Genomic DNA, 26404 nt, shown 5'->3' on the forward strand with positions numbered 1-26404 from the left:
GGCTTGATTAAGTGATATTATTCAAACAAAGAACAGTAGTCAGCAACAGTAGGTATGAGGAAAAACTGACCCATTTATTACTAACCAATGGGTAAGAGAAATTATAACATTAAACATAGAATATACTAGTAAATGAATAGAATAAAGAATAAATTAGTAGACCCAGAAAATAACCTACATAAATCAAATACAAACAGCAGGAGTGGAGTCCGGAATGGACTGCTTATTTCAGAGATTTTAGATGCATTCCAATATAATCAGATACTTGTTTTTTTGCCATATCGGACCGATATCCTATATCAGTATCGGACTGGGACACCTCTAGTAGTTAGACAAGGTGTTGTGTGTCAGATGTTGCAGGTGACCAGATGTAGGATTAGAGAGATCATTGAAAACACTGAGGACTGAAATAATGATGAAAAAAATGAAAAATTGATTCACACTCAAAGATGCTCTGAGAAGGATCTATCTAAATTGGACTGCAGCGCCACCTTTGCACGGGAATCTCAAGGACACTGTCGTGAAGACGTGACTTTTAACAAGGTGTGTGTTTGTTTTGGGATAAAATGGACATCAAATCGAAACAAATTTTTTCTCATTTGATACAAATTTTTTGTGAATACAGTGCGACGAGGTAAGGTATTTCTCAACAGTTTTGTAGCCCTGTTGTTTGAAACGTGACAGCAAGCAAACTTTGTTAGTTTGTAAGTAGATGTCTATATTTAACACTATTGGCAGCCCAGTGCTCTAAGACATGTCTGTAATGTGTAACGTTGGTGAGTCCTGGTTATGTCCTGCCAGTCATCTACCAATCAGAGCTAACGTAACCTCACTCTTCATTTTATTGATGGACTCTCAAGTTTGAACAGACCACTGCAGAATAACTGCTGACTGTGGGTTGGAATCAACATTAGCACAAACAGCTTAGCTCCTGTGTTAGCCTTTAGCTCGTGTGTTAGCCTTTAGCTCTTGCTATCTCTATCCTGTTTATCTTTCTTCTGCTCTTCTGTCCTTTTTCTGTCTGACAGTTAGGCTCCAGTGTCCACCATCACTACAAAATTAATCACAGAAATTGTTTTCAGCAGAGAGAAACACAGACATTTCTTCTCTCTACTAAACACTGTCAGCCTGTGTGGTGTTGTCATGGAGACTTTAATGTACCATAAAATCAGGTCCTCATTTTAAAGTGTGGATTACAATCAAGCTTATATCTACTTAGGAAGCCCATCAAGGTAGTGTCTATGTATGAGAAAATTTGGAAATCATCATCCATCTGTTTAGATTGGTTGCCTCACACCCTGTTGACTTTACTTTGTCTACTCTGTTTAACTTTCCTTGAACTTTCTTAGGGGGCTTATAACTTGATTTAAACAGGAAAAAAGAAACAAAAACACATCAGGTTATCAACTCAAACCCAGCTCTTCAAGACAGCTTACATGACCTGACTCCTACTGTCATATACCCTCGTTTTCATTTTTGTTTTTGTTCTCTATATTTGTTTCATGACTTGTGTATAAATCTCATTCATTTCAGTGTTTTTTAAACCGTGGTTGAAGATGGTTTCGGTTTTGTTTTGGTTTTGGCTCATTTCATTTGGATCTCTTCTAATGGACCCAAAGCTGTACCATTGCTTTCTCCTCACTCCGTCTCATTGTAACTTCTCCATTCAGACGGTTTATTCTTTATGTAATGTTCAACATTAGACAGCAAAAGACCTCATCACATTACAGGACTTTCTCAAGCAATGATCATCAGATCTGAAACAACACTTACTGTCCACATTAGCAAAATCCATCAGCTAAACCAACTGCACCGTGGGAGGAAGCTCTGAAAACGGATATGAGGGGTTTTATTTTAGTCATTCCTTTGATCCATTGCCATCAGGAGCAGCTAATACTGGCTCATATCTTTCCATCACTCATTGCATAGCCTTTACTGCTCCTTTTTAATTTCTCATATAAATTCCTTTAAAGCTGAGGATCTTTGCCTTTTTAATGTCAGGTTGACCCTCTTATAATTTGCAGCTGTAATGATTCAGTGATAAAAACCCTGCCCCACAGTATCACCTCAGTTTTTTGTACATAGAAAACAAAGACAACAACAACAGGAAAGGTGCCAGGGAACCAGGGATAAACTCCAGGGAAGAAGGGATTAAAGGTCTTCTTCTCCTTCCTAATTTGTTTTACACACTAGCTGTAGGATGAGTGTGAACAGTGTGATGGGTTTAGAGCAGGGCTCAGTGGGCCTCCCTGTGAACATGAAGTCACCAGGGGTCATTTTGGACAGAAACGTGACCGCGGTGAGTGAAGGTCTGCTTCTCAATTGATTTGTCATCTAGGAGGGCTAAAAAACAAATTCAGCCGATGTGTATTTTTTATTTTTTTTTTTGGAGTCCAAAATCCAAAATGGCTGTCATGGAAATGATCTTTCTAAAGGCTCAACCTATAATGATGGACACAATACATGTTTTCAGACCTTATTTTTGTAAGAAATATATATTTCAGGGTTACATAATGATTTGACCTTATTTTTACCTTCAAATTCAAGATGGCTGCCACTTTTGGTGTTTTTGAGGGTTTTTTCGGGGGAATTTATGCCTTTTCAGGGGCTTTTTTTTCGGTTTTGTTACAGAGTCTCTATAAAGTTAAAATGAAAGCTCTGCTCATGATGAATTGAATAATATACAATTAAAATTCACAGAAATAACAACTGAAGTTAGTAAAGTAGATGTTTATGTGTAAACAACACTCGTTGATTGCTCATTTCTCATTCAAAACGACTATGCGGCTATGACTTTTCAGGTTTTTATCACTTTTTTTGGGGCTTTGTTAAATTCTTTTGCAGTTTCAGACCAACGGAAACGAAAAGATTCCTTTATTTCACTCCCATTTAAATGAATGGAGATTTACCATCACCATGGAAACCGTGCGGGGAAAGACCTATGTGTGATGTCACAAGGAAAACGCAGGCTGTTTTCGAATTCCTCCTCTACATACTGTGTATGAAGGTAGTATGTAGTAGGCACTGCATACTGCCTACTACACTTGAATGTAGTATGTACTATGTATTACACAGACACACAAACATGTGACATACATCCTTCATTTCAACAGTCAGGAAAAATAATGTCACAGCCACTGCGTACTTCGTCTTGCACTAACTGTTCAGTTCATACATTTTTTTTCATTTATTTATTTATCTATTTATCTATCTATTTATTTATCATATTATTTACTTGTGTGCTTTGTCTTGATGCCTCTTCTCACACCTGGCCTGGAACTTTTGCACCCCCCAGGGGAAACGCACCTCACAATATGAAAATGACTGGTTCAGAGTGTAAGGCCTCGTACAGCTGTGGATCAGTCTGGATGATCTGAAAAGAAAGGAGTTAGATAAGTTAAGCTAACTTTCATTTGTAGGTCAAAGGATGTAATAATTTATGTTACATCATATGAGGGAGTTATGACGAGAGAAAATGAGTCTTTCTCCAGTTAGTTGAAACTTTAAAGATGTACTGTGGTCAGAGAATCGTCATCGTTTGATAGGATAAAGGAGAAAGGATATAGTTCAGTTACTTTGAAGTGAGAAACAAACAAAACAAAAACATTTAAAGTGATGAATCTTTATTCCGAGTATCAAGTAGAAAAGAGTTTTATTTTTTGTGTTCAGTCCTGAGGCAGGTTTTTCAGACAGCTTTTATGATCCTCCAACAATTATTGCGGTGCATCAATTTCAGAGAAGAACCTGAGTTTAAATGAGCTTTTTAAAGTGGAAGGATCAGTGATCTCTGCTTCAAAAGTTAAGAGCACCAGTAACCATTCATTTTGCAATAATAGTAAGAGGAGCACTTGAAGGTTTGTATTTTGGTGGGGCTGTCTTTTAATGAGCACCAGTGATTAACTTCTTGGTCCAGGTTCATGCCAAGCTTTTTAGTCTTTAGGCCATGTGAAATCACTTCACTAACACGAGTCCCTGGTGGACTCTCTCGCATCCTGTCTTTTATCTTGGTTTGTTTATTTGGTTGGCTTTGCTTTCATCCTCTGTAATTTGCTCTTGGCAGATGGTTGGTTTTCAGTCACAGAATATTTAGAACAGAAATGCGAGATAGCTGTATTCAGGTGTGACTCATGGGGATGTACAATAGCTAATGCTTGCCTTGAGCACAGTCCCAAGTTTTAGTCAGCAAAATAATGTAAAAAGCTTCATGATTACTTTCGGCTAAACCGCTCTTCCCTCGTCTGTTCTGTTCGCAAACTGAAATTGTTTAGTCATTCGGTGTCTTTGAGGCGTATTTGTGAGATCAAAACGTGTAGCTTTGTGGAGAAGTCATGTAGAGTGGTTTTTCCATGAATCAACAAACGTGTGAGGAATAGATCCTTTAATCTTCTGTGATGCGCACTGACTGAACAAACTCTGTCCCCACCAGAAGCCCACCTCTTATCCCCGGCTAACCTTTTCCTTCTATCGCTCCAGATGCAAAGGGGGTGCAGCAGACTTAGCTCTCAGCAGATAGCATTCAAATGTGCTCTGTTTAGTTTGGAGGAGGTGGCATTCGTTCAGCTGGGCCGTGTCAGGCCGCTCAATCTAATCTGCACTTCTCTTGACATATTGGCTTACGCCTGTTGTGCTGTGCGCCATTTGACAGTCAGAATCAATGTGGCTTAAGCAGAGACCCTGATCCAACAGCAGCAGCAGCCGCAGCAGCCTGCACCATCTTCAGATTTTTTTTTTAACACAACACGTTTTTGCAGATGCAGTCTGCAGTGTAGCAGCATCATTTACAATCAATTTCATCTCTTCGCTATGATACAACCCAGTTTGATTTTGAACAGCCAGTATCGAAGCAAGAGAATCCAAGAGCAATACCTCTTTGGGTAAAAAAAAAAAAATCCCATTACGATGTAAAGCACTATCCATTTTTCTGCTCCTCTTCTTTAGTTTAACTTCTGTTCAATGCATTCAGCCGGTGACTCAGACTGGGCGTGACTGAAAACCTTTTCCATTTCATGCTCCGAGAAGTGATGGTGTCAGTCAAATACATTTTTTGTCACTAAACACTGTTTTGGTTGATACCAGACCTGTTGTACCTGAAGGTCAAGTGGTTCTGTCAAAGCATCACAGGGTGTATTTTGAAGACATTTGTCTGAGACAAGGATGATGCGCTCTGACTTTTTCCAGAGATAAAACCCAAAACCACACTCAGTTCAAAGCACATCTGTTGACAGTATCCTTTCATTTTCAGCAAATGCCACATCACACTAATTATTTTTGGTATTCAACAAAACTGATTTTTTTTTTTTTTCAGTGATTAAATCTAAAAGACTCCATCAGCCCTGTTTACACAAACTCTTGAGTGATACACAATCAGACGTCTCTGTCTTTTTTGCAGAACTGCACTCATTCCAAGCTGTACAGAGTTTTAGTTACCTCTTTACTCTTAAGTATCAGGCCCACCTTCTCAGGTGCTCATGGTTAATTGAACCGATTCTAAACCTGCTCTATGAAAGATGTGGAGCTTTGCATGGAAACACTTTGTGACTCAGAACACCTTCCGAGAATGAGACGTAACTTTTGGTAAACTAGCAAAACAAAGCAGTAAAGTTAACAGTTTAATTTGATCCTGATTGTTCCTGCCCACACAAAGCAGAGAGGAAGCCTAACGAGCCAGAGTTAAAAAGAAGGTTGTAAAGAGGTGGAAAATTTCCATGGGAGTTTTAGTTTGAGAATATTGGAAAATTACAGGGCTATGTTGCCGTCAGCTAAAATGATTTTTTTCTGAAATTCAATTGCTAAAAAATGTTTTTGTTCTTCACCATTTGTGGTTTTTGTTGTTTTGTGAAAGCAACAATTCTGTGACATTGAAGATGACATCCAGTCATAATGAGACAGCAGCCTTTGAAGAAGACAAGGTCCCAGTCCTTGATGAGTAGAAAGCACAGCCTGAAGAGAAGCTTAACAAAGTTTTTAACATTTTTCAATTGGGACTTTTTTGGGCGGTGCTGAGGGGGCACAAGGAATATGTCGAGGCTGCTGTTATTACCTGAATCTTCATTGATTTTTCCACCATTTATGGTTTTTGTTGCTCAGAAAACTATAAAAAGTTCTATATTTTACTAAAATTGTGGTTTGCTTATGATAAATATTTCTGCTAATATGCATGACATTTAGACTTAGTCAGGGGAAAATTTCTCAAAATGAATAGATTATATCTTTTGACTCAATGCTTAGCATTGCCAGAGCATCTTGAACGATGTTTCCAGACCCAAATAATATTGGCTGGCTATGTGAACACCAAAACTACCTAAGAAGAGTGGACCTCCTCTTTTATGTCTCTCTTCCTGTTTTTGATCCAAAAAACAGACAAAACTGACTTTTTTTGATCATGTTCATCTGAAGTGCTACGTCCTTTAAACCTCTCCATGATCTGTGTTGTCTTTTCTCACGATGGTGCCACTCTTTCTCTCTGAACTACTGCAACACATCCTCAGTTGGAGCGTGAGCTGGCTGAACTTTTCTAACTTGCAGTGTCTCATCATACCTCTGTCATCTCACATCTTCTCCTTCTATCAGTTCTCATCCAAAGAGAGCACCGCTCTCACCCACAGTAGTTTACGAGCAGGATTTTGATTGGCAAGCTCCGCCAGACCCCACCTCTCTTTGCTGCTTAAAAACATAATTTACTTCTATGGACACAGTAAACAGTTACAATCAAACTGATGTTTGTCAACATGAATGGCAGCGAATGAGTTAAAGATATTGCTGTAGACATGTGCATGCATGTCTGCTTATAAAAACTAAAATGTTGAATATGTCCAGGTAATCCAGTTAATATAAATCTCTAAAAGCTCCTATGGGAAGTTTCCAACTTTGAAAGTTCCTGGAATTTTACAACCCTAGTTTAAAATAAGAACTTGTAATGACAAACAAACTTTAATCCTTCAAATCAGCCAAATTAAAGAAGTAAAAACCAACCTGAGTTCTTGTCTGAACTTCTCTCTTTAAATTTTCAGTCAGTTATAGACACTGTGAGATGTAAAGTACTTTGTCAGATTTGAAAGCAACATGAATTACCTTTATTATAGTAATTTTCCAAACACATAATGTTCCAAACAGAAACTCGAATATTTATTATTTTCTGAATGGCTGTAGTTATTGTTCAGCAGCTTAAATAAGTCAAAGAAAAATGTTAAATTGAAAATTTCTCTTTTGATACTTTAAGAATAAATACCAACTGTTTGTGTGAATGTTCATGTGCATCTTCCTTCTGATTTAATGTGGAACTTGTCAAAAAATAATGTGTATTTTTTGAGGGCGAGTGAAGCTCATACATGAGACTGGTTTAAGGAAGGTCTCTGTCTCTGCTCTTAAAGTATCCTGACTATGCTAATGTGTCTGACCAGGCCTTACTGCATGTGGGAAGTATAAGCACTCTGCAGAACATGCAACACACTCCTTCACATCATGTTTGTCATGATGGATGAAACCCAGGACTAATTCAAACCAGACCCCAGAAAAATAAGGCCTAATGTGGTTAGAGCATTAGCATCCTCCATCCTCACTAACACACACTCACACTGAATGAAAATTAAAAGAGCTACATTAGCCAGAGCCGAGCACAGAGGGAGCATAAATGAATAGCGTTGTGTAACGAGAATTGTCAAATGGCAGCAAAGATTAGTCGGCCTGAGCCGTTTTGTTTTTCTGTGCAGAAAGCAAAACATTTCCATCATGGGGGAAGCTTCCACCGAGCAGCAGCCTGAACAAAGGTCAGGTGATTTTTTAAAAAACCATCAGGCCGTTAGGAAACAAAGGCCTGTAATGAGAATTATTAGCATCCGCATTCAGATTATTCATGTATATCTAATTCCTGCATGTGGAGTCCTTATCATTCATTTCACTTTATTTATTTCTATGTAGGCCTGTCGTGCATGGTATACTGCTAATTAGGTTTAAGTGTTTGATTGATGTGCCCTGGCAGCTCCGCTCTGATCCTCTGCTCAGTTAATCAGTCCTGAGAGCGCTGGAGCAGACTTAGCATGATAAGACATGAGAATAATTTAGATGTCCAGGAGACTCGTCCACAGTCTTACACAGTGTGTCAAACAAATATTAGATTCATATCGATCTGTCATGATTGGATGACGTACAGCTTTGTCCATTTAAATCTCTACAGTTCTACAATTTCATTTGGCAGACTCTTCTGTCCAAAGTGACGTACAACACAAGCAAGAACTGGAACGAAGGGGGAAATCTAGTTAGTGCGACAAAGTTCTACAAGTTATTTGGCTGCAGGTGCTGCCATTAAGTGCAAGAATTTTTGTTGTTGTCTTTGTTTTTTGGGTTTTGTTGCCATGTAGAATAACGTGTCCATAACTAACTACAGTTAATCGCTGCAACAATCTACTTTAGCCTTCAACAATATTCAATGATCAGTGCTAAATACTGACTAGATGCTGGGTCTGAGACCTTCTGACTCATTCTAATCCTGACAACAAAGAAGAGAAGGCTCAGATTAAGGGCCTAAGGACCCCTTTACATGACGTCGAAAACGGTCAATTCCGCAAACATTTCGTTGCGTTTTGGCCTTCCGTTTAGATGAGACCACGTTCCTTTTTCAGTGAAAATGCGAACTTTTGAAAACGCTCCCCAGAGTGGAAAGATTTGAATCCGCTCCTCCATCCAGCCTTGTGTAAACACAGAGCGGAGCGTCTCAGGGTGAAACGCTGATGTCACCGCATGCACACTCGCAGTTTCAGGTGAAGGCTCCGCGCTCAGCCACATTTCCAGTTGAGCCATTCCGGTCCAGTAGGTGGTGGTAATGCGCGTCATGGTTGGATTGCCGACCGTCTCACACAACAAAACAGCAGAAAAAGAAAGAACAGAAGAAGAGACTTGTCCTCCTGGAGTCGTATATCCTCGCGGATCGTTTTCACGCCGTCCTCATGTAAACGTGGGTGGCTTTTGGAAACACAAAGGAAGAATCTTTGCGGGAGTCTCCGTGTAAACGGGGCCTAAGTGTTCCCTGAACGGATGAGTCTTCAGACATCCCATAGGCCATGTCCACACAAAGCTGAGTATTTGGGAAACCGCAAATATTTTATACGTTACTCCAGCCAAAGTGAATATTTTGTAAAAACAGAGTTTTCAGTTCCCAAACATCACAGCTGAATGACAGGGGTTCATTCTGATTGGAAGGCACAGGGAAAACACTGCCAAATATGGGTTTGGCATGCCTCGAGCCGCACTTAACAGTGGTTTTGCCCGCTGCGTGTGGACAAAAGTATTTTTAAAACAAAGGAGGTGGGGGGGTACTTGTTTTTGAAAATACCCCGCTACGTGTGGACATGGCCTTAAAGTAGAAAGGGACTCTGTGAATCGTAATGAGTTAGGAAAGTCGTTTTATCATTTGGGCACAACAGAGGAGAAGTGTCTGGCTAGAGATTTAGAGCCATGCTGGGCTGGGAGCAAGTCGTGGACCTGAACCACGACAGCGCAGACCCTGAGATGCCAAGTTCAGAATGTGTGGAGAGGAGGATTTGATTGTTTGATTGTTTGATTGTTGATCTCAGGACATTTCATGCAAAGCAGAAGTGTCTTTGTTGACACTTCAGTGCCTCCGAAAGTGTTTCTTTATGATTCTCTTTAAGATGTTGAGCGCTTTGTTCCTGTTTATCTGGTGTACACAGGTTATGCACATATTTGTGTTTGTCTTATGCACAAAGAGACAAACATCCTCACACAATTACAGTTTCATCATCATCACGGCGCTGAGTGTTCATTCAAAGAGAGGTCGTTTTTCAATTTGGCCCCCATCCGACCGGGTGGTGGATTCAGCAGCACCATATGTGTACAACTCAGTCTGCAAATCATTTCAAGGTTATCAAGGAGACAGTGGCAGCTCTTATCTCAGGCTTCATTTCAATTCTATTATGGGATATGGCAGGGAGCAGGCCCCACTCTGCAAAGCTGTTCTCTAACAGCGTTCTGTGCTGCTATAACATCACTTCCCATCTGGTCAACACCTTCCCTCCGCTCTGAGCGGAGCCTGAAAAGAGGGAGATAGAGGAGGGGGGATTGGAGTGGAAACAGGGGAGGGCAGGGAATGGAGAAAGGATAGAGGAGATGCAACTTAAGAGGAAAAAAAAACATAAGGAAAGCTGGCAAAGGTGGAAATGCAAAGCCTGTTGAGTCAGAGCACAGGCTTCTGGGAAATCAGAAAAGCTCAGAGCCTGTTTGTGAAGTCGGCGTTTGTGTGTGCATGTGTGCATTTATGTTTGCTGTGCTCCTACTAGCACACATCTAACCACACCAAACACAAAATAAAACCCAAAATAGATATGTTTGCAGACAGTTTTGTCATTCCCAGCGCACTTGTCGTGATCAAAAGGGAGAGACCTATTGTCTGCCGTCTGTGAGAACAACATATTCACAAATGGCCGCTGGCAGCTGTAGACCTTTTAAAATGTGTGGATTGGAGTAGACAGCTACGCTTTATATCACAAACACAAACAGTGAAGACAAGGTGAAACACTGAGGAGTCTACACAACCTTCATATGACCCAAAGGCTTCTAATAAAAACTAATGTGTTTTTATTTATAATGTCTCCTATATTTTGATCCTTCAATCATAAGAAGATAAGGCAATTACCACACAAATAGGCCATCTAATTCCCCATGAACTGCATCATTTATGACTCCAGAGGGGGGAAATCTCATGAAGAAGCTTACAGACACACAGCCCAACCATCACTCGTGTGTTGGCCAACACTTTTTATCCTGAACGTTCAGCCAGCAGCCAATTAGATTCATGTTTTCTGCCACCAGTATCAAATCCTTTTATGTAAATAAATCCTTTACCAACTCCCTGAAATCCAAACACAGGATCAGATCAGTTTGTTTTTCTCATAGCCTGTGTAGGTGTAAATTCTTTTTAATCTGACCCTGCATTTTTTGCACGTTGTGTTTGAGATTGTGAGATTGTTTTGTGGTGTTGGCCTTACAAGATGCTCTTGTGATGCTATCAAAAGCATCTCAATACAGTTTCTTTTACACAACAACAAACACTTTCTTCTTCACTGTCAGTCTGCTGCCATTCTGTTTCCATTAAGTCTAATCTGTTAACTGAAGCTAATTGCTTCACACTGTCCCATTGTTGTGTTGTGACAGTGTGGCTTAACTTTGGAGTCCAGAGTGTGATGAATGGGTGAAAGGATGGGCAGTTAATTTTTACAAGGGGCCACATGCAAAACCTGAAATGTGTTAGAGGGCTGCTCCAACAATAACATGAACATAACTCTGCTTAATTTACATTTGCCCCCCTTTGTAAAATGTTCTTACTTATATATTTGATGAGCTGCTACTAGATGAAGAAAAAGGATATTCTGTAAATATTTGAAGTAAATATCTGAAGCTGTGGTGTAGTTCAAATCAATAATACTTCTATAGAAGTAATAAACACTAAAAAGAAAAACAATCATAGCATTAGTGTTTCATGTATATTTAGTTTGTTAGTCTCCACAATACTGAACAAACTATACATCTTCAAACACAAAAAACAGTAACTTGAATATTATTTTTTACTTAATTTCATCTCTTTAGTGAGACAAATCTAGTTATTCTTGGGCTTGAATGAGCTTTGAAATCTGGCTGAATGTCTGAGGTAGCTTTGTGAAGAACAGCTGAGCGGTGATCATTAGTGATGGAGGATCTGTGTTTGTATCCATGCTTTTCAGAATAAAAGTGGCATAGTTTCATTGTATGCCCATTTTCTTTCTTGTTTCCCCTTTATATTATAATTTTTGCTTGACCTCGCCATTGGGTGAGATATGGGCCTTTTTGCCGATGTCTGCTTTAACATCTACCCACACCTTGTTTTGGTTGTTTTATGATCAAGGGGAAATGCTACTTCTTAGCTTCCTGATGAGGTCAAGCAGGACCGGACTGTTTTACGGCATGAATAGGTCTCTCTGAGAACACCATGTTTTTCTCTGCTAAAAAACGATTTCTGTGATTAATTTTGTAGTGATGGTGGACACTGGAGCCTTACTGTCAGACAGAAAAAGGACAGAAGAGCAGAAGAAAGATAAACAGGAGAGAGATACAGCCTGAGCTACAGGCTAACACAGGAGCTAAATTGTTTGTGCTAATGTTGATTCCAACCCACAGTCAGCAGTTATTCTGCAGTGGTCTGTTCAACCTTGAGAGTCTATCAATAAAATGAAGAGTGAGGTCACGTTAGCTCTGATTGGTAGATGTCATAAAGGATTCACTAATGTTACACATTACAGACATGTCTTAGAGTACCGCGCTGCTAGCTGAGCTACATATAGACGACTACTAGACTACTTACAAACTGACAGTGTTTACTTGTTGTCATGTTTGCCTGGAGCACTGGGCTGCCGATAGCGCTACATATAGCTGGCAACTACAATGTTTGCTTGATGTCATGTTTCAAACTGTAGAGCTACGTTACTGCACTGATGAGTCCCTTACCTCGGTGTGTTGTATCCAGTAAAAAGTTGACTTGAAGAAAAAAAAAAGTTTTGATCAGATCTTCATTTAATTCTAAAGCAAACACACACCTCGCTGAAAGTCATTTCAGAAAATGTGCAGGAGACAGATCCTCCTCATAGCATCTTTAATTTGAGGTTCACCATGGAAACAATAACTGACTGACACAAAAAGCTTTATTCAGCATTTTAAAACAGTACACAGACTGGGCATAACTTTGAAGACTCAGCTGCTCTACAGATACTTTTTAAGTACTTTCCTGTTTACTGCTTTCCTTGTTTCTATGTTGATTCCTCTTTGCGAGGTATTTGACATTATATGTAGAGTCGTGCATGTTTTCAATCAAGTAAATATGCTTAATAAAGAAAACATCTGTGTAACGTCCTGAATGCAAATGAGCAGCAGCATGATAAAATGAGTTGAAGCGAAAAGAGTGTATGAAGCATGTGTAGCTGTAATGAGTCTTTCAATCACTCAGTAGGTTTTTGAGTCTGTGTGTGTACTCTGATTCTGCCTTTACACTGCCTGGGCACTGGTGTGTAGATGTGGGAGGTTTTGCAGTCGTGAATTAACTTAAGGGAAGAAAGAAAAATGTTGAACTGACTTTATGTGATGTCATGGCTTGTTCATTAAAAGGGAGGGAGGGGCAAGAGGGAAGGGGAGGGGAGAAAGAGGAAGAGACAGATTGTTGATGAGCTCTGAGCCAAACAGAAATCAGCTCAATTTGCTTAATAAAATTAGGGCCAGTTGAACTCTACTAAGCTCACCGCTGGTTGAGAGAGGACAGCATTCACATCAGGACTGCAGCTCAGTGACAAACAACAACTTGACCTGCTCCTGTTATTGTCCCTTGACCACACACCTGCTGTTCAGGCTTTCAATCTTATCTGCCTTCACACCTGCCTTAAGCTCTCAAGCGAGGCACCACCTGGCACCTGGCCACCTCTAAATCTGTGCTTGACCCAGGGAGCCTGAGGTGGGCTCAAAGGGGGGCCATGCATCAGCAGACAAAGGAGGAAAGGGACCCTCCCAAAATGGAAGGAGATGAGGATATCCCTCTGTCGGCTTCAGCCAAAGCCCTGGACAGTCCCTCGTCTGAGACTTTCGTGGCTGAGACAGATCAGGCCTGTGCAACCCTGACTCCCAGCCCCCGCAGGGGATGTAGGGGTTTTTGTCAGCCATGGTGTCTGCTCCTCACACTGACCCTGCTCCTGCTTTCTCTCCTCGGCAGCTGGGCGGTGGTCCATCTGACCCTTGGGACTCATGGAGGATCAGCGTTTCGAGTCTCGGCCAGCTACGATCAGCGGATTCCACAGGATGACGCGGCGACCATTGAACCCCACTTCACCACCAACTGCACCATGAGTAAGTCAACACTTTCATGTTGTTATAAACAGGTGTGATGAGAGGTTGATGAAGTCTGTTCTATAAGCGTATGCGTGAGCTGTGTTGTTGATATAAAATGTGGCAATATTTTGGAGCCTTTGCAAATTTTTCAAAATATTTTGTCAGAAAATTAACCTGAATAGTCAACTAAGTTACTACATATAAGTTTAACATCTGAAGGAAAATGAAGAAAAAAAAATATATATATATATATATATATATATTTTTTTTTTTTTTCATTTTAACAAATAAATCTGCACAAATACTGGGTATTGCAAGTTGCTGTTAACAGCTTCTTTAAGTCTCTTTGACCTCAAGCCAAGTCTGTCAGAGAGCTTTAATTTAACCCACAAAGAAATAAATATACATAAAACTGAAATACAACATGTACTTGTGTGAATATAACTTGACATAAATAATACAGCACAGGTTTAACATGATATCTTTTGGCTCCTTGCTGTGTTTGCAGCTTTTCTTCACACTTTCTGTGTTGTGTTTGTGAACCCGATGTGTCCACAGGCTGACTGAGCTCTCATAGCAGCTCACACATACCAAACAGAGAAAAACTGCAGCATTCTGTGATTTTTAACTTCATTACACCACGTCGAGCGATGAAATACGTAGACTGCTCGCTACTGAAATAATATCCTTCTCTGTCAACCTCGAAAGCTGCTGAAATTGGATTAATGAGAACTGATCCAATTTCCTCTGAGCCTAGATACAGACGCACAGAAACCTTCACCGAGATGTTTGGTAAACAGCCTGATGTAAAAAGTCAAACCAAGCAGGTGATGTTTTCAGCAAAGCGTTGTGTTTATCTCTATGTATCAGGGTGCCACATGTTGGAACAGGCATGGCTTTCTAAGAGATTTAGTTTCAAGTTTTTTATTTGATGAACAGTTTTGTGATTGGTTTGTCATTCTTCACCAGAGTCTGCTGAAATTTAACAAAAATGTGATTAAAAAAGTAAAAAATGATCCCTCCAAAAAAGCTGAAACAGAAGCTTCCATTGTCCCTGCAAACTTAGCTATTTACTAAAACTAGATTTGCAGTAATGTCCTTATAATTTCATTTAAATGTAGTACTTCCCCGTTTCTCTGCATCAGCTTTGTTTATACACACTGAAAGCAACAACTTTCAGGGAGTGTCTTAGAAACGGCTTTGAACCAAGACTTTTTGCTGTTCTTTTAGTTCTGAACAGAAACTGTATTTTAATGTTTAGGGTTTTGGTTACACTCCAAAATTTAACCGGTTTAAACAAAAGAAATTGTTCCTGAAGTGGTTAATATCATTCCCTGTCAGCCGTAGTACTATAAATTGGTAGGTATAATATTAGCCTTTTAAAATGGGCTGTTATTCCGGCAACAAGAAGAAACTCTGCCATGTCATTTATTACCAAACAACAAAGCAGATGCCTTCAAGCTTTTCACATTGCTTAATCTATGCAGCTGACAGAAACAGGACTGGATACATTTTAGGAGGGATTGGCAGACCGTATATGGATATTTCATGACACGCTTCCCTCACTGTAGTGGCTGAATTCTCTCTGCTCTGCCCGGTGGTCAATGCAGGTATGTCAGGACATGAGGGAGCGACACAGGAAGTGAATGGGTTTGGGCTGCATGACCAACAGGACAGATATTTCAGGAACAACGTTTTTGTTTTGGTCCAGTGACCCGGTTCAAAGCCCTGCCTAGAAAAATGTTTAATTTGGAACAGGGATGGGTATTGAAAACCGGTTCCTGTTAAGAATCCATAGGAGTGGTTCAATACATCGACGTCATTAGCCTTTATGCTTAACAATCCCTTTATTGGTTCTTTACATTACCCCAGAGTAGGGATGGGTACCTTTCACATTTGAAACGATACGGTACCAATGCCCGGTACCTGGCAACTGGTACCGGTACTTAACGGTACTAATTTTCAGCACTTTTTTGTATTTATGTGGTGAGAAATATCAATTTATTCAATAGTAAAGTATAAATTTATTTCAATTTAACATATTTATTCTTCAGTATATAACCTTGCAATGTTGTGTTCGTGTCCATCATGGAAAATCTCCTACTCTCTCACTCTCTCACAGTCGCAAGGATGCATTTAGGTACCTTAACATGGTACCTTTTGATTTTACGTGAATCGGTACTCAGTTCTTTTGACAGAATTCAGTTGGTACCTATAAAAGTAACTAATTATGTACCCAACCCTACCCCAGAGCTACTGGACCTTACATAGACTGTTTGCCTCAGCTGTCTGAGCTTAACAGATTGATAGCAGTTTCCCAAGAAAACTCTGATACGGGATTTTCTGCTTAAAGTTTTACTGAAGAACAGAACAAATACAGAAATGTACATTACTTTCTCACAAGAGGTTCCTGTTCAACACATTCAATATGTTAGACATCCCCTAATGTACCAAAAACCACATGGAATACACAGCACTAATTCAGTGTTTTTCAATTCCGGTCCTGGAGCACCCCTGCCCTGCATGTTTTAGATGTTACCCGAATCCAACACACCTGATTCAAATGATCAGCTCGTCATCAAGCTCTGTTCGAGCCTGATAACGAGCCATTCATTTGAATCAAGGGTGCTCCAGGACCGGAATTGAGAAACACTGCACTAATTGATGCTAATATATGTGGGAAATTGCATTGATATGCTAGCAGTTAGCATACATTTGTATAACTTCAGATTAACAACATAATTTTGACTTTAATCAAAGAAACATCACAATTACTTTTTGTAAACATACTGAGAACTCTAAATGTCAAATCACTAAGAGGCATGATAAAAGAAAAGGTAACTGCAGGCTCATTACTTACTTCATAACTATGACAAGCTCAATGTTCTAAACTCAAAGCTTTGCTATAACCACTTTGAGACACTAGAGTTCCTATTTAAGTCAATAAAACAGTACATCAACATCACATGATGTGTAATTTTTACTTGTTTTTTTATTTACATCCAGATATATCCAGATCTAGTCACCAGTTTTGTATTTACTTACTCATAAACTCAGTAAAGTCTACTGCTTGTTCACAGTCACAGAAGGTCTTGATTAAAAAGCAAGAATCTGATTTATAAGCAGGATTAATAAGGGCATCAGCATCCGTAAACTCTTATCAATACCCATCCCTGATTCTAAAGGAGCTTCAAAGTTTAGGTCTTTATGTGATTTTTAGTTACTTTTAGAAGAAGAGGCACATTTTGAAGCCACCAGAAATGTTGTGCTGAGTTCATCCTTCATGTCTCAGGATGTTGGCAGAGACAGTGCCAGCAGACACTTGGGAGTATTTTCTTGTGATGTGACTTTTCCTTTACCCTAACCGGACAAAAGGCTGACAGATGGACCTGCATTGTGTGAAACTGCCTTCAAAGTTCAGCCTGTTCCGCTCCTTGTTCTCCTTGAATACTAAAAGCATCAGGGAAGGTTTTGCTTTGTAATTTTCTATAGAAGTATAGAGAGCATCTGAAAAAAGGTGATCATTCTCCAGGGCCTCTTTTTGAATTCAGAGATGCACACAGTCCAGCCAAATTTAATCTCCTCTGCTTTTATAGAGACAGAGTCTCTTTGAGCTCTGCTACAATGAAATGTTTTTATGCAGGGTCAATATTTACCTGTGGAGGAGCAGGGGAGCAGAGGAACAGCATTCAACAGGAGAGATTTGTCTTACCCTGTTTTTTCTCAGATGCTGTTCAGATGGGATGTTTTGACCCAAGGTTAGGTCAGAGAGCTTTGTTACACTGAGTTCTCTAAAGCTGACTTACCTGGGAGCAAATCAGCATACAAGATGTAAATGCATGAGTGTGAGGACGGGAGGAGATCATGACAGAGACAAAGATAAGCAAAAGATAATGAAGCTTACGCCCCCTTCAATTTAGTTTTCTTACCCAAAAATTTTACTGCTGCTTCACTGCTCACTTCATCACGCACTATAACTCAGAACAAAGTGAAAGTAGCTCTTAAACTCCATTACTTTCCAAAGTTATCCAAGACTCAGACTCAGGACAAAGGCCTTTGATTGGACTGCAGAAAAAGGGAACAACATCAGACTCACTTAAACTCACACACAAATAAATCAATATCTCTCTAACTTAAGTTGAAATGTTCCTGCAGCGGGTCTTTGTCTGACTGTCCTCTCTGTCTTCATAAGGACAAAGCAGAGTCATCGCTAATGCTCATGCAAATCCAGCTCCAGCTGAACACAGTCTAATTGTTCTCTGCTGCGGGTTCACCCTGTTCCTCCGGCCAGGCAGCACGTAAGCTGAGGCTAGTGGTGAGAAAAAAGCACACAGACGTGCTGTACTCTCCTCAGGCACCACCTGGGTCCCCCCTGCACAACGCCCACTACACACATCCCACTCCCAAACTAAGCTCTAATCCGTCTCGGCATGCTTACCGTGTGGCCTCGCCACATTTCACGGTGTCCTAAACCACCTCCACTCTCCTGCAGCACCTGTCACAAACCTGAGCTCGTATTACTTTCCCTCCTACCGAGCACAGAACATGAAGCCAAGGTGCGTGATTAAGACTTTTATACTCAGACTCTGGCAAAAAAAGCTGTTTTCTTTATTTGTTCTGAGCTCATGTGCTCAGAATGAGCCAATTACTACTACTAATGACCTGTATTGTTAGGCTTTTGGAGTGATTTGCACCACGCCTGATCCAAACTTCGCTCTAATTAATTGTCTTTAATTTTTTCCCAAAGGTTTAAAGTTTTCCTCAGAAAGGAGTCTGAGCTAACAAAATGAGCTTATTGCATAATACTTTCCCGCAGACTTTGAGGAATTATTGAAGAAAGGCATGAATCACTTGGAGAGCTCTCAAATCAGAGAGAAAGAAAAACATTCAGACTCTTAATCTCCTCTGCCGTACACTTCATTCACTGAGCACCTTTGCCTTAAGATGTCATCAGCCTGCAGCCACAGTATTCCCCACACGTTAGCCTTTCAAATCCATCCACACCTATACATAAACACACTCGTCGTTGGCTCTCCCTGCGATCTTTTTGCATCTGAATTGTAAATCCAACATTGTCCATTTGCTGCCTCTTCTCTGTTTTCTTGAGCAGAAAGGCGGCGATTACTCAAGCCAGTGAAGTGCGAGGAGATATAGTCAATACAGGATAAATAAATGGAGCAGTGTCTGACTTCTTTCTCCATACCCTTCCACTTTAATTAACTCATCAGTCACAGGGCCAACAAGCAATCCAATTTGTTGCCCCTAAAGTGACTGCTTATATGCCTATCTCTGAGCTCATCCTCCTGACAGGAAGTTAGACTCCCGCCTTCTGCATTTTTTTCTCTGATGGTGTTGGCGTAGCTGTGCGGAGAACGTTATTATTCAAGCGCAACAAACCTGTCAATGACACTCTTAACCTCCTGCAGTTTCTAATCCTGGAGGTAAACAGCAAGCACCGTGGTGACTGACAAGCTCATTACCGGGTTGTGTCAACAGCAGATTTAACTTTGCTTCTGTCATAGCGCCGTGACAAAGCAGAAGGTCACGTTTGCCTACACACGTATAACAATGTTTGTCCAATGAGGAGCGTTATTTGTATTTGTGCTCATGTATTTCCCTCCAAACTGTCACGATTCATTTTTTTACCAATTGGACATGAAGTTGAGACAAGGCAGCGGTAAACCCAGTGGGAACGTGAACCAGTGACCTTCCCTTCCCCGGCCCATTTCCCTAACCATTACACCTTGCTGCTGCAGGCCCTTAATGGAGCGTTACGGCGAGTCTATACTTTGCGATTAGGTACACTGCAGCGTGAGGGTGTCCCCAGGCCCATCAATCACACACGGCTCCATGGAGGCAGTGAAGGAAATGGGTTTGGAGAAAGCTGGTGGAGTGGACAGTGTTAGACGTGTGGATGGATGGGTGATGGGCTCTACAAGGGAAAAAGTCATTGAGTATCACAGCCTGCTACTGAGACTCTGCTTTAAATACCCAAACAGCTCACCCATAAGCCTTTAATTGAGTTTTCAGTTCCTGTTTGACTGCATGAATAGAATAAACTCATCCCTGGAGTTTCTGTTATGAGGTAACAAGCACAGGATGATAAAAAAAAATATTTATTTATTTTCCACAAAAGTGAAAGTCTCAGCAGTGAGAGTGTGTTTATGAGATCAAACAAATGTTGAAATAGCAGAAAATAAATTGTGGGTTGAGGGAGATGTCTTGCAGTGACGCAGCGGCCCATAAGGATGAGTGATTGAGCGTACCTGGCTTCATTGTTTTCTGTCAGTCGTGTTAAGTCTCATCAGCGCTGCCTCTGCTCATCACTTTCCAGGCACAGCACACGTGCGCAGACTTAACAATGTCAAGCAGGTGATCATAACAACTCCCAGGTTTGCAGCACATCATTCCTTTGTGAGCTCAGAGTCTGACACGCCAAAATCTTATCATCTTTTTGCAGGATTGCCCTCCTGCTGTGCCCAAACTTCACGAGTACTTTTAATGATATTCTGCTTGTAAGCTATCAGTCGCAGGATCAAACTTGAGAAGTAAACTTTTGCGCTGCTAATTAATATTAAAATTTACTTTTGGAAGCCTCTGGCTTAAGACGGCGAAGCTTTCATGTTTAAGTTGCACCAGGCAAAGCAGCTTTCTCTCCACGGCTTTGGATGATAGTGAAAATAGGGTCCCACCAATGATACCATCATCCTCTGCTGACTGCTGACACCATCAGACCCCGCTTTACTGAAACACTGTGGTTTAAACTTCCATCTCTCAGATTGGAGTTTTACTGTCCTGACTGGTTTTGACATGGTGCCCTCAGTTTTTACTACTCCTCTCCATTTTCATCACAGATCTATGATCCAAAAACACCTGAGACTTTCTTTGTAAAGCTCACAGCCTGCAGTGATGCCTTTGTGTGTGCTGCGTATAAATATGCGTTTTTCACAAGTTGGGCTTAAGAAAGAAGTTAAATGGTCAGACATATGTAGTTGCACATAACAATAACTCTATAGTTAGACTAACACAGAGTCCTCATAAATCAAGTTAAAGTTTTTGATTAAGCCAGACAAGGTCCCATGATGTCCAACACTTCAATTTTTTTAGACTTAAAACCTGAAAAATTCATTCAGGATTTTCTATCTGTGGATTATGAAAAAAAAGATGTCAAAGTTAGGATGAGAAAAATCAAATTACTTTAAACTCTGATTGCTGATTGACTAAGAAGCTTAAATTAAGAGCCTCTCAGCTGACGTCTGATTGGTGAAAACCCCTGAACCGACCTTCAAGCATTGGATAACGATGATCTGATTGTCAAGAACACTTTAGAAGCCAATGATGATTAGTGATTCATGCAATCATTCAGATATTTGTTTATATTCTTGTTTTATTACGTTTGTGCTAACTCCTGGATAGGTTATTTAACTTTTACATTACAAAATCCAAAGGCTGAGCATTTGACTTCAGAGCTAAACATTAGGGATGTTCAAAACAATTGGTGAAAACAATTGGTTTTTAGACCAATACCAGCAGGAGTACTCCCTCTTGAGTTCTTACCAATACCAAAACCACAAGTACTTTTGATACATAAAACTTCAATTAACAGGGACAGCTCATTTTGAACTAAGGCAGCACAGCCACTTTGTCATTAGAGTCCAAAGTAAATCTCAACAGCTCTAAATTCACATTTTTTCCTTGATAAAGTAAGAAAAGTGTAAAATAAAACTAACTAGTGTCAGATTTGAAGTACTTTTTCTTTTGTTAATAAACTGGAGTGCAGAATAAAACAGTTAAACTGACTCTCCCTGGTTCATTCATACTTTCTGAACAGGAAACTGACATGACATGTGTCAAACTGCAGCAATGTAGCACCAACTACTGGTGAGGAGGACACTCACCCGTCCCTACTAAACATACACACTTGATCAAATTTTAAAACCAGTTTGAAAATTGAATGAATTTACATTTTGCACTGTTGTATCTTAAAAAAACCTTCATGGTAGAGTTTCAAATTGCAAAAAAACTAAATGTGGGACTGAGACAAAAAAAAGCCAGTGTTTTATTGGAAAGAACAATTAAAGTGAAATAGTCTGTTCATCAACTGTTTAAAAGGTTAAGACCACAGCCTTTAAAAAACAAAAATCTGCTCAAAAATGAGGATTCAGTGTGATTTACTCTCAGTGTTATGCCCCACTGAAGAGTGACTCTATGGGGCTAAGAACAAACCACAAACTATCCGTGTAAAATACTTGAACAGTAACAAAAGGGATTTATTAATAAAACACATTAAGAATAAAAGTAAACAAACAAATCACTAAATCCACAAAGATAACAAAATCCCTCAGGAGAGGCAGCAGGGCAGTAGTCCCCAACTCAAATGCCTCTCACTGCTGCAAACAGCAGTGTGCTTTTACAGGCTGGACCCAGGTGAGCTTGATTATCAATTAGTGGCTTCACCTGGAATCAAGTGGAGGAGAAACAAGGAACACTCAGAAAAAAAATGGAGCCATAACAGTCAGATATTGTCTCTGCCATGACCTCCTGATCGCAAAGGCCAAAAATCTTTCCCTCTTTGAATGTGGTCTGATTGTTGCATCAAGCAACATCAAGCAGCAAGGCCTCTCACAACACCCCATCACTGCTGAGGTTGGACGCAGTAAGACATTCACTATGAATGTCTTCAAAGAACCTGAGGGTCATCGAACAATAAAGTCGAGAGGTAGACCCAAAAACATTTGACTGGCATTTTAAAGGCTAATGACTCATAATTCACACATTTACTCAATTAATTGTATATTTGTTTGTTTAAATGCATTTATAAACCTGTGCTAACTCCTGGAAAAGGATTTGTCTTTTATATTACAGGAGGCAGAGGCTAAGCTCTGAGCTAAGCTAAACATAAAAATGATAGTGTTGCCATGGTGGTTAGGACAGAAAGCTAAAATTGTTACAGTGAAGATTTCAGGTTGCAGCACATCCTTAGACATGAAACAGTGCATTGTAGTCTGTGCTGTTTTAAAGTGTCTTAAAGCTTGTTGAACACACACTACCAGCTGCACAGCTGATGTGTTGAATGTTGAATGGACAGAACCTCTCTTAACTGTCTCACTTGTTGTTTTGTTAATGTGCTCAGTTCTGGAGTTTGCTCTCTCCATGGTGCTGAAGTGAAGTTAGTGCTGTAGTCGACGCTTTGGTTCAGCCTTTGTGTATCTGACGATGATGATGAAACTGTACATATGAGCTCTAGTTCCCCAAAGTACTTTGGCAACATGTCATCAACACACAGACACACAAGTTCAGAGGCTGCCAATCAAGGTGCAGTCAGCCTCACCAGGATATCTGATCTAAAGCATTTTCATACACTCACACACAGTTTAAATGTTTTATTTATTTTTTTTTTTTTGTAAGCAGTTTGCTGTTCGCTGTGTTGATCAGCATCACTTGGACAGCCAGATTTGGGCAGATATGAATAGTACATCATACTTTGGGTGTCCTGCTGGGAATTGGCTGGCAACAGCTTTTAGAAGACGGTGTGTAGTGCTTGTCTTGCCAACATTATTTTCATGGCCAACAGGACACAAAAGATGCACCTGGCGTACTGGCTGTCATTAAAAAACCCAAAGCAGAAAAAAGATATTGATACAAAAAAACTTAAATTGATATTTGACCTTTTGACTCTGTTAAAATAAGTCCTAATATTTCCACATCAGTATACCCTTCAGCCTAAGAAGTTTGACTTTGGCGCACAGTTTTTTTCTTTAGTGGCACCTCACATCTCCATTGAAGTATAAGATCAGATAAACAGTGTCAGGGCGAGGGCTCATCACCCTGACAGTAAATAAAGCAGCTTGAATGTAATATTACACAACTACCTTCTTAAGCCCAGAGCGCGAACATCAGGTGATTTCCACCCACACACAGTTGTGATCATGTGATTTCCATTGTGTTGCCGCTGCCTAAGTTGCGTGGGTCTTTGAGTAGCTTCAGGCTGCTCACTCACATCATTGAAGGTAGGCGTGTTTCCCTGCTTCCGTCCCTGGTGACGTTAGTGATTAAGAGTATGTTTTCCACTACTACCTAAGGCACTAAAGTGGTCCTGGAATTTAAACTTAATCTTTATTGAGTGTTATTGTTATGAATTACTATCACTAATTGGTAATATCCAGAGGAATTTAAGATGGTGGGCTGAAAAGTTTGTAGCCTGACTAGGAAGGAGTTATGGCATAGTGATGAAACTTAGTATGCATTAAACTCAACATTTTCTGACACTTACAGCATGGTTTATTTTTCAACACAGTCGATGTTTTTTTAGGTTGTTTCTGTGGCAGGACGTCCAGACCTTGGATTATCTTCAAGGCTCTCCCTACCCCTTTTGAATTCAGCTGTCTCAATTCAGCTTCTTCCCCTGATGTAGCAACCATGTTGGCATGATTGTTCTCGGGGGGGTTAACCCCTTTTAACCCCAGATATTTGATAACACCACAGTGCTAAGCTCTATATTCAGACAATGTCTCTGGTTCTACTTTTCAAAGTCCTCGAACACAACATCAGTGTCAGTTTATCTAAAAAAAAATAAAAAATAAATTTTTAAAAAAACATGCCGTAAGTGTCAGAAAATGTTGAATTTAGTGCAATCCAAGTTACATCACTATTGCATAGCTCCTTCCTAGTCAGACTACAAACCTTTCAGCCCTCCCTTGACACTTCAAAACAAAAACACATGGTGATTTTTCCCCTCTCAAAAAATGCTGTTTTATGTACATCTATGTCACATTGGTCAGTGAAGCAGGAAAGCGAGAGGCACCAATCTGCAGGAACCAGGTTCTGCCATATCGGCAGCGCATTCCAGAAAAGGCAAACCGGAAGTCTGTCTTCTTCATGTTCTTTTTTATTTTTTCAGCGCTACGACGCCCTTACCAAACCTGAAGTTGGACTTAAACGAGAATTTTTTTGCCGCTCCATAACAAAGTATCCATTTTTTATATTACTATTGTTAATAATGGATTCCTTGACCGGGTGAGCTATATTTGCTTTATTTCTGTATCAAGTTCATTTGATGATGCATTATAACTTGCATTTATGTTGTAATATATGAATATTGGTATTCTAATTTTATGACAAATTTATATTCTCATTTGTTGTTTATCCAACATCCGTCATCAAAGAGAGTTTCTGAAAACTGTAACAATGTGGCCCTCATGCTGGGAAAAACAGTTTTATGTGGCCCTCTTGGTAATTAAAGTCGCCCATCCCTACTGTATATACTGTATATATCCCTTGTTCATTTTGTTCATTTCTTTTTGTTTACCAATTAAAACTTGATAACAAGAAGATCAAGTGAAGTTCTTAACTTTACCAACATGAGTTTGTTTTTATAGCTGTGTCCCAAATAAAAATGAGAATTAATAGACTATTGACAATCCGAAAATAAGAAAGTCTAATTATTAACATGATTTCATTGCTCTACTTGTAAATGAACACATCTCCAGACCCAGGAACTCCCTTTTCTGTAGGAGTCACACTTATCTGGGGGTCACTGTGTGGTTCAGGATTCCCCCCTCTCAACCCAGAAGATACATCCCAGAAGATTGTGACAAAAACAGCAGGATTGAAGTCTTTTGGTTGAGTCTCTGTACTATGCTTTTTGGACACAAAAAATGTGAGGAGTCTGTACTGTTTTATATAGACATCTCCTGTTAGGCAAGCATCCTGCACACAGACAGCACACACATGTATTCACATCGTTTATAACATATTTTCAAAATTGGAAACATTAGCAATCACTTGCTGACATGATTAGCAAAAACCAAGTGTACACATATAGTACTCCCAATTGTCCCAATAGATGTAAGCAGTTCAAATATTAAGGATTTTTTTCTACTATGCTCAAAGTTTTTTTTTTTTTTTTTTTAATAATTATACCTGCTTAAAGAAATATACCAGAAATACAACAACAGATTATTAGTTAAGAAACACAACCAGGGGTAAAGCACCAGTCAAGGAATCCATTAGTAACCATAGTAATATAAAAAATGGATACTTTGTTATGGAGCGGCGAAAAAAATCTTGTTTAAGTCCAACTTCCGGTTTGGTAAGGGTGTCGTAGCGCCGAAAAAATAAAAAAGAACACAAAGAAGACCAACTTCCGGTTTGCCTTTTCCGGAATGCACTGCCGATATGGCGGAGCCCGGTTCCTGCAGATGGGTACTCTTGAGGAAAGCTGTGCTTTCACTGGGCAAGGCTCGCATGTCCAGGAAATAGGTGGACCAAACTATGAGTTCAAAGCTCAATTTTGAATATATATATATATTTTTAACTTCAGGAATTTTTCATTAATGATTCCCTGATTTATTTGTTTTTTATATATATTAATTTTAGAGCCTTACAATAGGGTCTACAATATCTTATTTTATTTTCTGAGATGTTTTCCATCTTTTCCATGTTTTGTTGTACTTCATGAGGTTTTGATGAGAAGTATTTTTTACTGGGTATATTAAAACTGGTAAAATATACCTAGCATTAGTGATGGTGTTACTGTTATTTAGGT

The 26404-nt window shown here is 39.8% G+C and overlaps 1 protein-coding gene across 3 annotated transcripts in view; it reads left to right on the forward strand.

Moving 5' to 3' along the window:
• Positions 1–26404, forward strand: part of alk (ALK receptor tyrosine kinase) — a 644227-nt gene that overhangs the window by 483147 nt on the left and 134676 nt on the right. For all 3 annotated transcript variants that reach the window (XM_074691249.1, XM_074691250.1, XM_074691251.1), the window contains exon 5: positions 13742–13875. In XM_074691249.1, the coding sequence (XP_074547350.1) occupies positions 13742–13875 (134 nt within the window). The remainder of the gene's footprint in view (positions 1–13741; positions 13876–26404) is intronic.

The sequence above is a fragment of the Halichoeres trimaculatus genome, unplaced genomic scaffold, assembly GCF_033239565.1.
Source record: "Halichoeres trimaculatus isolate MK-OKI-2021-1 unplaced genomic scaffold, fHalTri1.1 fHalTri1_scaffold_17, whole genome shotgun sequence".
NCBI lineage: Eukaryota > Metazoa > Chordata > Actinopteri > Labriformes > Labridae > Halichoeres > Halichoeres trimaculatus.